The sequence below is a fragment of the Amaranthus tricolor genome, chromosome 17 (assembly GCF_026212465.1).
Source record: "Amaranthus tricolor cultivar Red isolate AtriRed21 chromosome 17, ASM2621246v1, whole genome shotgun sequence".
Taxonomy (NCBI): domain Eukaryota; kingdom Viridiplantae; phylum Streptophyta; class Magnoliopsida; order Caryophyllales; family Amaranthaceae; genus Amaranthus; species Amaranthus tricolor.
In genome coordinates this window covers 10,426,617-10,442,616 of record NC_080063.1, presented here as the reverse complement: position 1 = coordinate 10,442,616, position 16,000 = coordinate 10,426,617, and the positions used below count along the sequence as shown (strand labels likewise).

General features: G+C 26.9%; 1 protein-coding gene across 3 annotated transcripts; it reads left to right on the top strand.

The window, feature by feature from the left end:
* The first annotated feature begins 299 nt into the window (after positions 1 to 299).
* On the top strand, positions 300 to 15,426 carry LOC130804022 (agamous-like MADS-box protein AGL19). 3 transcript variants are annotated; one of them, XM_057668311.1, is made up of 8 exons: positions 300 to 443; positions 837 to 1,025; positions 9,228 to 9,312; positions 11,695 to 11,756; positions 11,848 to 11,947; positions 12,900 to 12,941; positions 14,196 to 14,237; positions 15,115 to 15,426. In XM_057668311.1, exons 1-8 carry the CDS (start codon positions 439 to 441, stop codon positions 15,241 to 15,243), a joined length of 654 nt encoding a protein of 217 aa, XP_057524294.1. In that variant the 5' UTR covers positions 300 to 438; the 3' UTR covers positions 15,244 to 15,426. The 3 variants fall into 3 exon arrangements, with proteins under 3 accessions (XP_057524294.1, XP_057524296.1, XP_057524295.1); XM_057668313.1 differs by having other exon boundaries at positions 316 to 443; positions 840 to 1,025; XM_057668312.1 differs by having other exon boundaries at positions 335 to 443; positions 11,698 to 11,756.
* The last annotated feature ends 574 nt before the right edge of the window (positions 15,427 to 16,000 follow it).

Genomic DNA, 16,000 nt, shown 5'->3' with positions numbered 1-16,000 from the left:
AACATTTATTTTTTATCACTATTCACTTATTACTTTTTATTTGTATTTTATTTTATTTTTAATCTATAAATTAAAACATAATCGTGTGAAATCTTATTTAATTCGTCTCAATGCAAAAATTATTAATATTTACTTTTTATAATATTTCGTTATGTATAATAAATAAATTTTAAACATTAAATAATTGTATTGGATAGTATGAAAAAATAAATATTTTTTTTTAATAAATTGGAAGGAATATTTTCGATAAATAATTTATTTGGTGGGTAAATAAAATTTTTGGAGCCGGAGTAGATATAAATAAATCCAACCAATGACGACTCCCAACTTGCACGATCTACACAATATTCTCTTTCTTCCACTTTTTTTACTCCTTTTTTATTTTATGCTTTTTCTGGCTTACCTTTTTTTTCCTCAGGTTACTAAAAGAAGAAAGAGATGAGGTTTTCTCTCTTCTCCATCTTTCTTTTTTTCTTTTTTCTTTTTTCTTTTTTTCATAATAATATAAAGTGGTGGTAGAAGAAACAGGGAACAGTAATGTCTTTAATTTTTCATTATTCTCCCCACAAACCCACCAAATAAAATTTTCCCTTCCTTCATTTTCTCTTCTTAGTTCTTCCCATCTAGGGTTTTTAGAATCTGTGATTTTCTTCCTTTTAATCTTAAGATCTACTAATTTTGACTTTTTTTTTGACTTATTTTCTCATCTGGGTCATCATTATTTTTCTAAATTAAGCTGAAATTAATAAAAGCAAAATTTGGGTTTTTTTCTTGATTAATTTTCTTATCTGGGTTTAATTAATTTGTTTGATTTTGTTTGGGAACTTTTCCAAAAGAAGAAGAATGGTGAGAGGAAAGACTCAGATGAAGAGGATAGAAAATGATTCAAGCAGACAAGTAACTTTCTCAAAGAGAAGAAATGGATTGTTGAAGAAAGCTTTTGAACTTTCTGTTCTTTGTGATGCTGAAGTTGCACTCATCATTTTCTCTCCTACTGGCAAACTCTATGAATTTGCTAGCTCAAGGTAACCCTTTTCCCCTTTTATTTTTTTTCAAATTAATTCTCTATATTTTTTAGTATAATTTATTAATTTATAAGTAAATTTCCACAAGTCAGATTCGAGAAAAAGAGTAGTAGATATATTATATCCGTGCCCCTCCAAACAGAAATTTAGTAATTCCTATATATTTACTCAAATATATATATATATATATATATATATATATATATATATATATATATATATATATATATATATATATATATATATATATATATATATTTTGTTTAAACAACATAAAACTCCATAGATTTTTGGTAATACTATATATGTAAATTTGTAAGTAATACTCTTAATTATTGCTAATTAACTCAAAATAGCCTTAACTATTATTTAATTTTGTAATCCATAGTTAGGATATACATGATTAAATAATAATTAGAGATATTTTAAGTCAATAAGTAATAGTTGAGATTAATATTAACAAATTTTCTTACATATAATAATTACATGGTTAAATAATATATTCTCGACTTTTAATTATTTTAACAATTAGTTTAAAAGTTTGATTGAGTTTATTGTTAATATTTAACTTAACCTATTAATTAGTTCTTGTATTTTTTTTGGGATTCAACACCTAATATTTAGATATCAATGTATAAAAAAGCAAATATTTAGGATGGGGATGAATTTTTCTTGGAGATTGTATTGATCTTTAATTTACTGGCTCAATTACTGATTGGTTCATCTTTTCACATCAATTTAATTATTTTATGCATATAAAAAAATTTAAAAAATTTTTTACATGTAAAAAATTTTATAAGAGGATTTGTAGAATCTTTGATGATGCTGGAAGGTGGTCCTCCATTGTACTATTATTACCAAAGTTAGCTAATTAGCAATGGTATTGCAGATATACTTGACAAGTGGAACATTAATTTCAGATAGTACTACTAGCTACTCTACTTCTACACTAGCTAACCATATTATTAAGGAAAATATCATCATTTTTTTCCAAAAGTAGTATAAATGGAATTATTTTTTTTCTTTTTTCAAAACTTTCTTAAAAATAGTACAAATATTGAAATTGTTATATTTGGCTTTCTAATAAAAGAGCTTTTAGAGTCAACTATAACAATTTCTATGGAACATATAAATACATTATATATCTCTCAAATATATCAATGAAATTTAGGAAGTAATTGGATTTTTGCATGTGTTAGTATGCATCATCACCTACATACTTAGTATATTTGAAGGAGCTATGATCATGTCCGGCAAGAATTGAATGATGAGATATCATCATCATACCCGGTGTATAAAAAAAAAAAGATAAGATTAAGGTTGTATAGAAGTTACGTGTGAGTGTATATATATTGTTCATTATGACTTTAAGCTTTTGTCATTTGGCAATACTTCTCTTTCATTTCTTTACAATCTGATCGTGAAACATTCTTATATATGAGTTGAGTAGGTCAACTATTACAATTATTAGCATATAAGCTCTATATTTTAAGATCTTCTCACCAATAGACACTTTCTTACAAGAGTAGCTCTTATACTTTTATATTCTATGCTTAAAGAACTAAGCTAAATATTCAATTTCAAAAAATCTTGGATTATTTATTTACTAGTATATTCATTTTTTATATATATGAAAAAAATACCGTCAATTGCCTATGCCACGTTTGGGAACAATGATTTCATTTAGAAATTTGATATTGACTCAAACTTATTGTTTGGCAAATCAAAAATTTTAAAATTTGGATTTGGATTAAATTTCACCATTGTTTTTAAAGTAGTTAAAGTTGAGAATTTGAGAATGACAACTCAAACCTTGTTATTCTCAAATTCTTCATTTATGATTTCATAATTGAAATCCATAATTTGAAATGGTACTTATTCCCAACCAAAATATTTTTAGAAATATTGGAAAGTCTAATTATGGGATTTCGAAAATGTTTTGTTTTCAAGATATAGTTTATGTTTTAAGGATTTATCTAATCTATGTTACAAAGACATATGTTAAGAAACACTTATCATAACTTTGCTTATTAATTTTATTTCAGATGATTCTTGTAAGTATTTTATTTTTTTTATTTACAATTATTAATATAGATAAGAAATTATTATATTCAAGAGAATATATAAAAAGAATTCTCTTAAACTATATTGATTAATTAATGAAATTAATATTTCTTAATTTATGTTCGTAAGACGATATAGATCAGAAAAACCGATATTTTAAATAATTGTCTTACTTTCTAATTTGGGAGGGTTAAAACTAATTTTGAAAAGTTTTACAATACTTTTACCAAAAGCACTTGTAGTACTTTCTTGAAATGCTCAATATCATATGAAAATGAAGATCTTTCCAACAGCCAAGTTAATTTTATACATTCTATTTTTAGAAAATAGAATACATTTGGCATGTGCCTTGTTGTCTTGAACTTTACTTAATTAAAATGAAAAATATTTTCATTTGAATTTTACATGTTTGAATTTATTAAGAAATGTCAATGTTAAAAATGTACATTTTGCAAAAAAAATCCCCTTGATGCCCATTTTGAACATGAAAAAAGTTAAACAGCTTTTTGGTATTGAAATGGAACAACAATTTATCTTATGCAAATATCTGAAATTCTTGGTCTTATTTATAATCATATTTTGATCTCCTAATAGAAAGGTTTAGTTTTCAAGTTTTGTTGTTAACTTAAACCTATTTTCTTGGTGTTTTTCTCTTTTTCAAGTTTAGCTCTTTTTAGTTCCATCGTTTCATTAGAATATCAAAAATTCCAAATATGCTAATCTTGTTTTTACATGTTTTAATATAGAATTAAATTATAACACAATCAGTTCATTGATGAAAAAGGTTTTTTTTTTTTTTTTTTTTTATATATTTTTTTTAGAAAACAAGCTCATTTAATTTGTGAACCCAACTCAATTGATACATTCATTGTTTATGAGTCGAGTTTATTTTATTAAACAAAATAAAATTAAACAACTCTTATATCACAAAAAAAAGAACTGTAGAAAAAAAAAATCAATTCTTTTATGGTAAAAAAATCTAATATATATATATATATATATGTATATATAATATATATATATGTATATATATATATATGTATATATATATGTATATATATATATATATATGTATATATATATATATATATATATATATATATATATATATATATATATATATATATATATACACACACACACACATATATATATATATACACACACACACATATATATATATACATACATATATATATATATATATATATATATATATATATATATATATATATATATATATATATATATATGTATATATATATATATATATGTATGTATATGTATATATGTATATGTATATCTATATATATATGTATATGTATATATATATATATATATGTATATATATATATATATATATATATATATGTATATATATATATGTATATATATATATATATATATATATATATGTATATATATACATATATATGTATATGTATATATATACATATATATGTATATATATACATATATATGTATATATATACATATATATGTATATATACATATATATGTATATATACATATATATATATATATATATATATATATATATATATATATATATATATATAAAAGTATGTACCTAAAAAATTTGTTTGACAATAAAATTGTGTAATTAATCTATTGTAAATTAATTTAGAATTGTGAAAATTCAACCATATTTCAAAATTATTTTTTTTCAAACTTTTAAAAATATATTTGATTAAAGAAAGAAAGTGAAGTGAGTTCAAAAATATATGTGTAACACAACGCAATTTTTTTCTATAAAAAAGCGAAAAAAAATGTAAGAATATAAAAATTGAATAACTAATATTCGATCAGAATTAAACTGAATATCTGGATTTTGAATATCCGAATTTTTGGGTCATAATCTTTTCATGATATTCACTAAATCTGCAAAACTAGATATCAAGATTTCTGATTCCTAATCGATCTAATATTTGTTTTTGAGCACCTTAAGTGTCGAGAATGAGAATCACACTGAAAAGAGAGAAGCAATTTACGACGCCGAGTTTCAGGTGTTTTGAGGGAGGGAACTACACAATTTGATAGGAGTGTCATGTCATGTGAGGGATGGAGGGAGGTCGTATAAGAGGAAGGTATAAATTATACAATGAAGAATGTAGTGTCGTGTGCTGCCAAGGAGGGGGATCGGCTGGCGATAGGCTAGAAGATGTACTTTCGTCATTCGGGAATGAGGTACGGCTAAGTTTAAATTGAGCTTGTTGGGAATTCTGAATTCATGGTTAGAGAGGGAGGAACAAAGCGTATCATCAAACCCAATGTATATCGTTTATAGGACTCATGAGCATAATCTAGAAAGGAAAAAAGACGGTAATCCATACTCATAAAAAAAGATGCGTTAAAAACTCCTCAAAAAGAGAGACACCAAATACAAGAAAGAGAGATAACAAAACATAGAGAAATGAAGTTAAAAGACAAAATATTGGAGGGGATTGAGAAATAAGGAAAAAAAATTAGAGTTTAACACAATTTGTTTTATTTATTTTTAATATGATCACATAAAACCTATTATTTACTTTATTTAATGAGGACTGTTCTTTAAAAAATTAAATGATGTAAAGTTTAATTTTTTGTAGCATAAAAAATTTTAGACTTTTAAAATAAAATCACCTAAAGATGTAATCTTTAATAAAAAAAATTTCTAAATTTTATATTTATTTTTTTATTTTATTTAAGATGAATGATTAGTTAATGAGATAGTCAAAGTTTTTACTTTTTAGTTTCTAATCGGCCGCGATTTGGTAAAATACAATGATGTGCAATATGAGAAATTTTTTTTTTGCTTATATTGGTAAAAAAAAAAAAAGAAAGAAAATTGAGCTTCAAATGCACCTATTTTGAAAAATTAGAAAAAGGAGTTTTGGATGAATCTATTACAAATTTTAGCACGAATAGGTTAGAATTTTGGATTTTTATGGTCTTAGTAAAACTTGCTGTGGTAAACAACGGGTTTCACTGCCCAAAAAACCTTGAAAAATCCTTTTCTTCTCTCTGATTTTGGTTTTCTTATTCTTTTTCTTTTTTTTTTATTGAATTAATGCTTTTTCGTAAATGAAAATAAGTACAAAATTAAAACGAATGCTTTTAATAATTTAATAATTTTTTATCACTCAAAAACGATTATAATGCAAACATAATTACTTATCAATTAATGCATTAAAATAAATATTACTAGTAATTATTTAAAATTGTTGTATCTAATTTATTTTGTAAATCTTTAACATTTCCCACCTTCTTTTCCCGTTTTTGCCACTCTTTTTTTTATATTTTTTATTTTATGTAAAGATTTAAGTTTCATTATCTACCACTTAAATTAAACATGCATCTTCTACTAAAAATAAATTATTTTAGAGTGGAAATGTTAAAAAACCTCTAGAATTTAGATGAATCCTTTCTTTATCAAATAAGCGATTTTTATATAAAAAGGAAAATGGAGAATCTACCAAAACCTTGCCGTTTTAAACCACCACCAAACCCCACATATTGTAAGGAAATACCAAGATATTTTGAAAAAAATTATTCAATTACAAAAAATCTAATATGCAAACAACCTATTTTTCTAATTACTGAGATTTCAATTAAAAAAATTTTTGTTTCCCCATTTTCTATGCCATAATCTTTGTTCTGACCCTAGATCCATCACAGCCTTAATAATTGTTATCTTGTCTCCTGTCTTTTCTTGCTCTAGGGGTCTGTTCCTCCAACCACCGCCCATCTTAAGCCCTTCTCACTGTTGGCCACCTTTGCCCGCTGCTTAAATGCCATATTTTGAAATTACAATCATTATATGCCTTCATTGTTGTCCTTTCGTTTACAAACTCACGTCATCGCCACCTCTAACGCCACCATCTCTAGCGTCACTAGCTATCTCCACTCGTAAGCACCACCTCCAGTTTACAATGGAAAGAGAAAGATGAGAAAGAAGAGGACTTTACGGTGTAGAGAAGAGGATTTTAAAGTGAAGACAAGAAAAAGGAGGAAGAAGAATTAGATCATAAAAACTTATCACTTCACTTGTAATTTTAATTATGCATATTTGACTATTTAGGTTATAAGTGATCAATTTGAGACTATAAAATAATTAGTTTAAGGTTAAGTGATCAATATAAGACAGTAAGTGATAACTTTGAAGTTATAATTAGTCATTTTAAGATCGTAAATGATTAGTGTAAGGTATTAAATGACCACTTTAAAATAATAAGTGATCATGATAAGGTAATCACTTGTGTAAGTGATAACTTTAAGGGGGTGTTTGGTATAAACTTTCTAATACCAAGTAAGAAATTCAATTACCATTACTTCACATTTTTTGTTTGGTATAATATTAGGTTAATCCAATCCCTTTCTTGAAGGTAACAGATATCCTTACTCTTATACTACACATTTATGTCGAGTAACAAATTCAGTTGTTATTTTTGTAGGTGTTTTTGTAATCAAGTAAGTGTTTCCCTTATATACTGTTATAGCAAACAACATATAAATACAAGCTTTACCCTTATCTTTACCCCTCTTTATCATTTTCCTTTCTATTAAATATTATGTTACCATATCAAACATCCCCTTAGGGTTTAAATTGTCACTTTAAGATTTTAAGTGATCACTTTAAAGTTAAAAAAAATTACTTTAAATGTTTGAGTGATCACTGTATGATTATAAGTGACGAGTTTTAGATTATAATTGATCATTTTATGGTTGTAAAGATAACGTGAACCTCAAGTTGGGAAAAATTTGAAAGAAAACAAGTATGATAGAGTGATAAACTTAAAAATACTACATTGCTTAGAACTACTATATTGATTAATCAGAATAATTGCCTATTTATAGGCTTAAAAAGTCATAAAAAAACTAACTTAGTTATAGAAACTAACTCTAGAAAAGTAGTTGAACATAATCCTACTAACTCCCATTTTTCTAGCAACTAATTTGATGGGTCAATATGATCCCACTAACTTACATACTTCTAGCAACTAACTAAAATAAATAACTCCTAAATAATAACTATTTTAATTTTAATCAAATCTCAACATTTTTCTTTGATTGAAAATTTTCTTCATCATTTTCATGGAGCATCTATCATCATGATTTGTGAAGCACTTTTCTTCATACCACAACGCACTTTTCATCATTCTCACAATTATGTTGATGCATATTATCACCAACTATAGATTCTTTAGATAACTTTTCTCAATGGTGCACATTATCACCCTAATTTCTAGAACAAATTATCTTTCATGACCACTTGTGCCTTTGTTTCTTTCTCATCATCAAATGTTTTTTCTTCTTTGATGCACTTCTCATCAACCTTCACCTTTGTTGATGCACTTCTCAGTTCTCACCAACTTTTACCCTTCTCTTTTTTAATTGCTCTAATCTACTCTACCTTATTTCCCTTTCTTTAAAACTCATTATCACGGATCGTAAATATAAGCTCTGATACCACTTTGTTGGGAAAAATTTAAAGAAAATAAGTATGGTTGAGTGTTAAACGTAAAACTACTATATTAATTAATCCGAAACATAGCTTATTTATAGGCTTACAAAGTCATAAAAAAACTAATTCAATTATAACAATTATAGATAAGTTTAATTAAGGTCAATTTGAAAAATAGTAATTCAACTAAAATGAGCTTACTAGTAACAATTATAGATAAATTAATTGAAATTTTTTCTTTTACAAAATACAATCATAGTGAGTCTAGATAAGTTTAATTAAGGTCAATTTTCTTTATTTATTTTGCTGAATTAAAATTAATTTTTTATATTTGTATATTATTTTTTTATTTATTTAAAACTAAATTGTTATTGTTACAAAATTTGTTTCCTTATTTTTTGGAACAATTTTATTAAAATTACCGTAATTTTGTTATAAATAATAGTTTGGAAGTAGAAATTAGTTGAAGGTTGGTTTAGCCTCTAATGCTCCAAAATTGTGCTCATTTTTTTTGTCTTTGCTACATGATATTAACAAATACTTTAACTACGTTTTATGCTATGTATGTGGAAGATTTTAGAAGGAATATTCCTTGCAGTAATTTAAAATGATTTGTATGTTTTAATTATAAGAAAATAGAAATGATCCATGTTAGTGGGTTGGGGGTGTTTCAGTGCAACAAGGACAATAGATAGATACCAAAAGCATATGAAGGATTTGCGGGGTGTGAAGAGCAAAGTTGTAGAAAGAAATGTTCTGGTATACTTCTCTCACCTTTTTTTTCTTCTTATTATATTATTTGTTGTGATATTGTGAATCTTTTAAAACAATTACATCATGTTTAGATAATCTTTTACGGAAAGGCGGAGGGAAAGAAAAAAAAATAAATTATGGAGAGTGTTTGACAAACGACTGATGGCTAGTAGCTAATAGCTACCGGAATATATATTTTGTATGTTTGTAAATCACTTGAGTAGGTTAAATTTTTATGGGAGTTTGGCAAAAATATAGTTTAAGCGTTGTGATTGAGAGCTTTCTCTTTCACCTTTTTATATGCGTTATCAATTCTCACCCGCTAAAGGAAGAATTAATACTTTCTTCCTTTTGCTTAAAGGATTCTATAACTTATTTCGAATAAAAAATAGGGTATGTTTAGAAGGAGAGTGACCAACGTAATAAAATAAACAAGAGTTAGTTTGGGTTACTGGATTAAGAGTTGGAACACAAACAATGAGACTTTTTTTGCATAGTAAACAATGCAAGAGGGAAACAAAAGGAAGGGAAGGTAAAGAGACAAGGGAAGGAGAGAGTAAGGAAAGAAATAAGGGACTTAGAGGAAATAGGTATGTTTCTTCCGATTCCGATAAAATGTAAGAGAGTTTGAAGTAATAATATAAATTAGAAAAAATGTCGTCCTTCTGTTAGTAAGTGTAATTAAGTTAATCAAAAATTATGTTTATTAGTATTGACTAGTAAAATGAACAGTGCAAGATCGATGCAGAATCGAAGGAGAGTAGTAGGAATCATGAGGGAAGGAAGTGTACCAGTGCAATCAATAATTAAGACAAATGTAAGTGTATATGATTAAATTACAAATAAGAAAAATAAAAAATCTTGCCCTATAGTTATATTATATGTTTAGAGCTAAACTTATAATCTAGAAGGAATTACAAATGCAAATTACCTACATTTTAAGAGAGAGAGGAGATACAAAAGATCAATGGGAGATAATCTCAAGCAAGTAAGGAAAGCTCAAAGATATCTTTTGTCTTAATGTAATAAGACATAGGGAAGGGCTATTTATAGGAAAAGGAAGTGGTGTTAAGTGTGGACAATAAGGTAGTAGCTAAGATGAAGTGTAGCAAGGGTTTAGCTCGTTCGAATGCCCTACTTGCTCAAACGAGTAGGTCAGATTAGGAGCATTTTGTTTCGATTCTTGCACTTTTTATGCGACTTTTTCTTTTTCAAGATTCTTTCCTATCACTTACTAACCCCCAAACATACATTAATATGGTAATGCCGCTAACATCTTAACTCACTTTTGCTTTGTCTACTTAACATAATATAAGCATGTAAATCACATGCCATATCTTCAAAGTCTTGATAAAATCTCCCACTTTTGATCATTTCTAAGATAAAGCTTAATATGGCTAAAAATATTCCTTTGGAAAATACTCTTCCACCAATTACACAATTGACTTGGGTAAACCAAGTCACCTTAACGCAATCTCTACTTAAATGTACATGTGCACTAACATACTCTCCTTAGAACATTTACCCTAAGCACTAACTATTAGAGATTAATCCCTTGTCAATATTATTGATGAGTATTGGTTTATATACATCCTAAGAATACATTATTCTAGGCTACAATTAAGGAGAGCCTTTGACTAAATACATAAAAACAATATTAACCTAAAATAGAAGATTATGAGAATATTACATAATAATAAAGATACTAACAATATTTAAAGAATATTGTCTAACACTAACATACTCTACTTACATCAAATGTATATGTGCACAACACCAAAATGCTCGCTAGGGCAGGGATTAAAAAAGATTATGATTAATTACCAACCAAGTCCATATAACTCATGAACTTGTTAAAAATTAAATATAATCTTAAATTGCTTAACTTAAAGTTGTACAATGAAATATTACCTTCATCAAGTAAATCCGTAGAAGTGGATGAACAAACTGAACTCATTAAGGTTGAACCAAGTACAAGCTATCACCAGGTCAATTAACCCTTACATGAACAATTTGAGACCTTCAAAATCTTAACAACTCTACCTTTATCAATAAACCTAAGACCATCTTTATCTAAATCACCAAGAAAAATCATGTGTTTCTTCAAGTTGGGAACACGAAGAACTCCAGACAATGTTCTAGCAACACCATCAAACATAAAACAACTGCTCAAAAAGTCAAAAACTAACAAAATTAATACCAACTATCAGACAACTAACCTTATCGCCTGTAATTTGAATTGAAATGAGAACAATGTATTCACATAACTATTTAGACACTTTTGTCTAATTGAACCTTAATTATTACTTTTTTTTTATTTTTTTATTTTTTATGTATTACTCATTTTGAGTTATATTTCAATCTTATAGCAACTTCTTTTTCATGCAGCAGTACAGGGAAGATGCTAATGAACTCGAGAAGAGGATTAAAAACCTTGAACTTTCAAAAAGGTTGGGAAGTCAATCAAGAAATTACTTTGTTATTTCTCTTATTATAGTGTCATTAAACTTATTATTTGATTAATTTTACGATTATTTATAGGAAATTATTGGGGGATGGTCTAGATGGGTGTTCTATTGATGAGCTTCAAGAGCTAGAAAAACAGCTCGATAAGAGTCTTTCCAACATAAGAGCTAGAAAGGTATGAAATAGCAATATAGTACTCTTCTGTTTCACCAATTTTGCTACAGCAAACTTAATTTATAACAAAAAAACAATTAGACGAACGAAATATGTAGATAAGGGTGTCCATTTTGGTCATTGCTCGAGTTTTAGGTTAGGTGTACTGGATTGATTAATTTTCGGATATAGTGTGCATATGTGTGTTACCAATTGATATATTTTCCGCTAATTTTGATGAGATAAAAAGAAGCATCGAATTTGTAGATGGGATTTGGATATAAATTGATAAAAAAAAGAAAAATTGATATTAATAATTCAACCTTTCACTCATCCGCTGTGAATAATTTCAACTTTGGATTATTTTTTAATAAGTCAATCTTTGCCTTTAGTTTGCTCTTAGCATACTAAAAAGGTATGCTGATAGTAAACTAAAGGAAAACATTGAATTATCATAAAATAAAAAATTATACTGATAGCAAATTAAGGCAAATGTTGGATTATTAAAAAATAATTCAAAAGTGAAATTATTAACAGTGGATGAGTAAAAAGTTGGATTATTAATATCAATTTATAATTTATAATATGTAACAAAATCAATGAAACAACTCAATAAATATCAAGATTGAAATGGACTTTATGTAGGAAAATAGAAAGTACAATAAAATAAAGATATTATTTCAGAATATTATATTTTATGAAGTTAAAATTTTTTTAATATTTAGAATATTAAGGTTATTTTATTTCCTATTATTTAGGTATAGTTTAATATTTTGTTTCCTTATTTTAGTCATAATTTTTTGTATAAATAGAGGTGTTACCTATCATTAATAATAATACAAATCAAGTATTCAAAACCCATCTTATTTGCGCATTATAATTTACTACACTTTAAAGTAAAAGTTTTTAATTTAAGGCTACACTTCTATATGTTGTTTAATTGACCAATTTCTAATTGACCTTTTTTTTTTCAGAATGCGTTGTATAGAGAGCAGTTGGATAAGTTGTATGACCAGGTAAGAAAATAGTTCAGTGTAATTCAGTTTATGCTAATCTCTGTTTAATAATGAAGTTTTATATTTACGGTTCATTTTGGTTGTTGGTACTAAATAGTGGTAATGAAAATAATTAGTAATGTAAATTTTCACGAAATGCGTCACATGGTAATAAAACCTTGATCATAATTTTTTTTTTTAACAATTTTTCTTACCACTTAATATCTCATTTCTAAATGGTAATGTATTGAAATAAATTTTGTGAAAAAAATGAGATGAAATTAAAGGTGAACAATTGAACAAGTGTATCTATTTCAATTTCAAAATATATCCTACAAAAATTATATTAAGTTTTTACCGATTATTCAATGAGTCAGTAGTTTACATTTGCATTTGGGTGTAGAAGTAGAACTTATTTTGTGTTTATATTTGTGTTTTGTATTCTGAATTTGTTGTATTTTGACTTTAATTTTATTAATCAAACATATAAAATAAAATAAAAAAACTTAGTAGGTTACTAACATATAACAAGTTCAAACCTTTGCTTAACATACACCAAATGTGAACTTCATCCTCGGGAACACCATATATCGAACATAGTAACAAGAAAATTTTGTATTGAACTTAATATTAATCCCAGTCGAGATGCTATTTCCTAAAACATCATTTTCTCCCTACTACGGTGCTTAGGAATATAAACCGGAAATATATTCTGAGATACAAAGAATTACACTAAATTCCCAGCACAAGAAATTTAGAACGACATGAGAAAACTTAAGTGGAAGAAGAAGATGAAAATTTACAATCGAGGATTGCAAGTTCTCTATGTAAAGTGCTAGAGAGGATTAGAAATTCAGAAATCACATGTATATTCCATGTATATCTCATGTAAGAAATAACTTACGCATGCGTTCTATATTTATAGAAAAGCATACAACCATTTATGAAGTAATATGTCACTTCATAAACCGCAACATCGATTCACGAATCAATGTCGATATTAAATCAATTCATCCCAATTATTCAGTTAATATAACCATATTAACCGTAGTTATTTATTGCACAACTAACAAAACTGAACATTGCAAAAACCAACGCGAAAGTCGCGGGCCACGACAAAAGTCACGAGCCGTAACCTATGCTTATACCAAAACGGAAACTTTTTGCAATCTTAGGATATTTTCAATTAATTATTTATTTAATTAATTTATTTGATTTAATTAATTTATTATTTTCGATAACCATTATACACTCTAAATAACAACATTTGTGTAGGAGAAGCTCTTACTCAAAGAAAATGCTCGGCTAAAAGAGAAGGTATTTGCTTTCGTCCATATCCATTGTTTCCCTTTCTTGAAAGTTTAAATCCTATATTATTACCACTTAATATTATATATATATTTTTTATTACTACCTAATACTCAAACATACTTCCTCCGTTCTGAAATACTCGCTACATAAGGGTTTTTGACACTATTCATCGTTCAAGCTTATTTTATATATTGCGGTTAATGTGTAAGAAAAAATATAGTCAAGTGACATCTTATTTGAATCGTCTAATCGCATACTTTCATAATTTATATTAAGTTTTTATAATTTTTAGATGTGTATAGTTCAATATATAAATAATCAAAATAACACATTGTATTACATGAAAAGTCAATTATTGCAAGTATAGTGAAACGGAAAAAGTATTTTTTATTGCCACCTAATAGTAACAAATATATCTCATATGCAAACATATTATTTTATTTGTTTCTCATTACCACCTAATTAATATCACAATTTGACAAAGTAATAGATAAACACGATAAATATGATTAAAAACTTTATCAATCGAACTTCTAGCTAAATCACGTTATATTAACATCACCTGTTTTCAATGCCTTTCTTGAAATTGTATGGGCCTTAGGCAAACTGAAAGAAATGGGTCCTATATATTATAAGTAGCATTAAAAATGTAGACGTGTCATAATTCTTAAATGATAAAAGAACTACTCATAAATTGCAAATTTTAAGTGTATACTTCCATTAACTAACATCTCTTTCTAAGTCTGAGCCCTAGAAAAATGCCTACTTTGCCTATGGTCAGAACGGCCCTGCCAGTTTCACGCACCATTTAATACCAACAAAACAAACATGTATATTTCTACCAGCATAAGAGATAGAAGCTTATTGATTTGAATGTGTTCAGCTTGAAATGTGTTCGGCAGCTCTACTAGTCAGTCCGGCATCACTAATTGATCAGCAGAAGGGCGTGCAAGACGTGGAAACAGAACTATTTATAGGACTACCGGAAAGCAGAAACAGTCAATTCAACTAATTAACTCGGAACAAGAAAAACATATTAAATCTTACTCCATAGTTAACATCATTTCATTTGCATCTCTGAGTTTGGTTGGTAAATAATGTATCCCCTGATCAGATCAACAAGTGTGCTACAAAGAGTCATATGATTTGTATTTTGGTCTCTTATATATGATTATGATATGATAATTAATGACAATTTGGTCATCCTTAAGAACCCTAACTTTACCTATAAATCTGCGCAAATTCTTGAACAATGTTACTCTGAATCTTTATTTTGTTTCATGTACTTGTGTTTGATTCTTGATGCTCGGTTATTTATATGACACTTAGACACTTCAATTTAGGTGTAAATTTAGACGTATTCGACATTTAGACACGTACAATATCCGACATCAGTACCTGAGTCCAAGTATCATAATTCTTAAAGGAGAGGGTCTCATGGTGGGACCATCGTTTTTAGTTGATTCATGTATATTTAATATATTAAAGTGATCACATATAATTTTAAGTGATCAATTAGGAAGATTAGTTAATTATATAAATACGTTTTATAGTGAGACGATCTCATATAAGATGAGATGATAAATCTAATTATGAAGACTAATTTGGACAATTATATGAAAGGAGAGGCAGGAATGGTGGATTTGCAGTGCTGGTTGAATGAGCAAGGTGCTCTAATTTAATACTCCCTCCTATTCAGCTGAACTGTCCCATTTGGCTTTTCACACTTGCCGAGGCAACATTTTAACTCTTAATATCTCAAATTATGC

Coding starts and splice junctions, on each gene's coding strand:
- LOC130804022 (XM_057668311.1), top strand. Junction 11,757..11,847: donor AACCTTGAACTTTCAAAAAG/GTTGGGAAGTCA, acceptor GATTATTTATAG/GAAATTATTGGGGGATGGTC. Junction 12,942..14,195: donor TGGATAAGTTGTATGACCAG/GTAAGAAAATAG, acceptor ACATTTGTGTAG/GAGAAGCTCTTACTCAAAGA.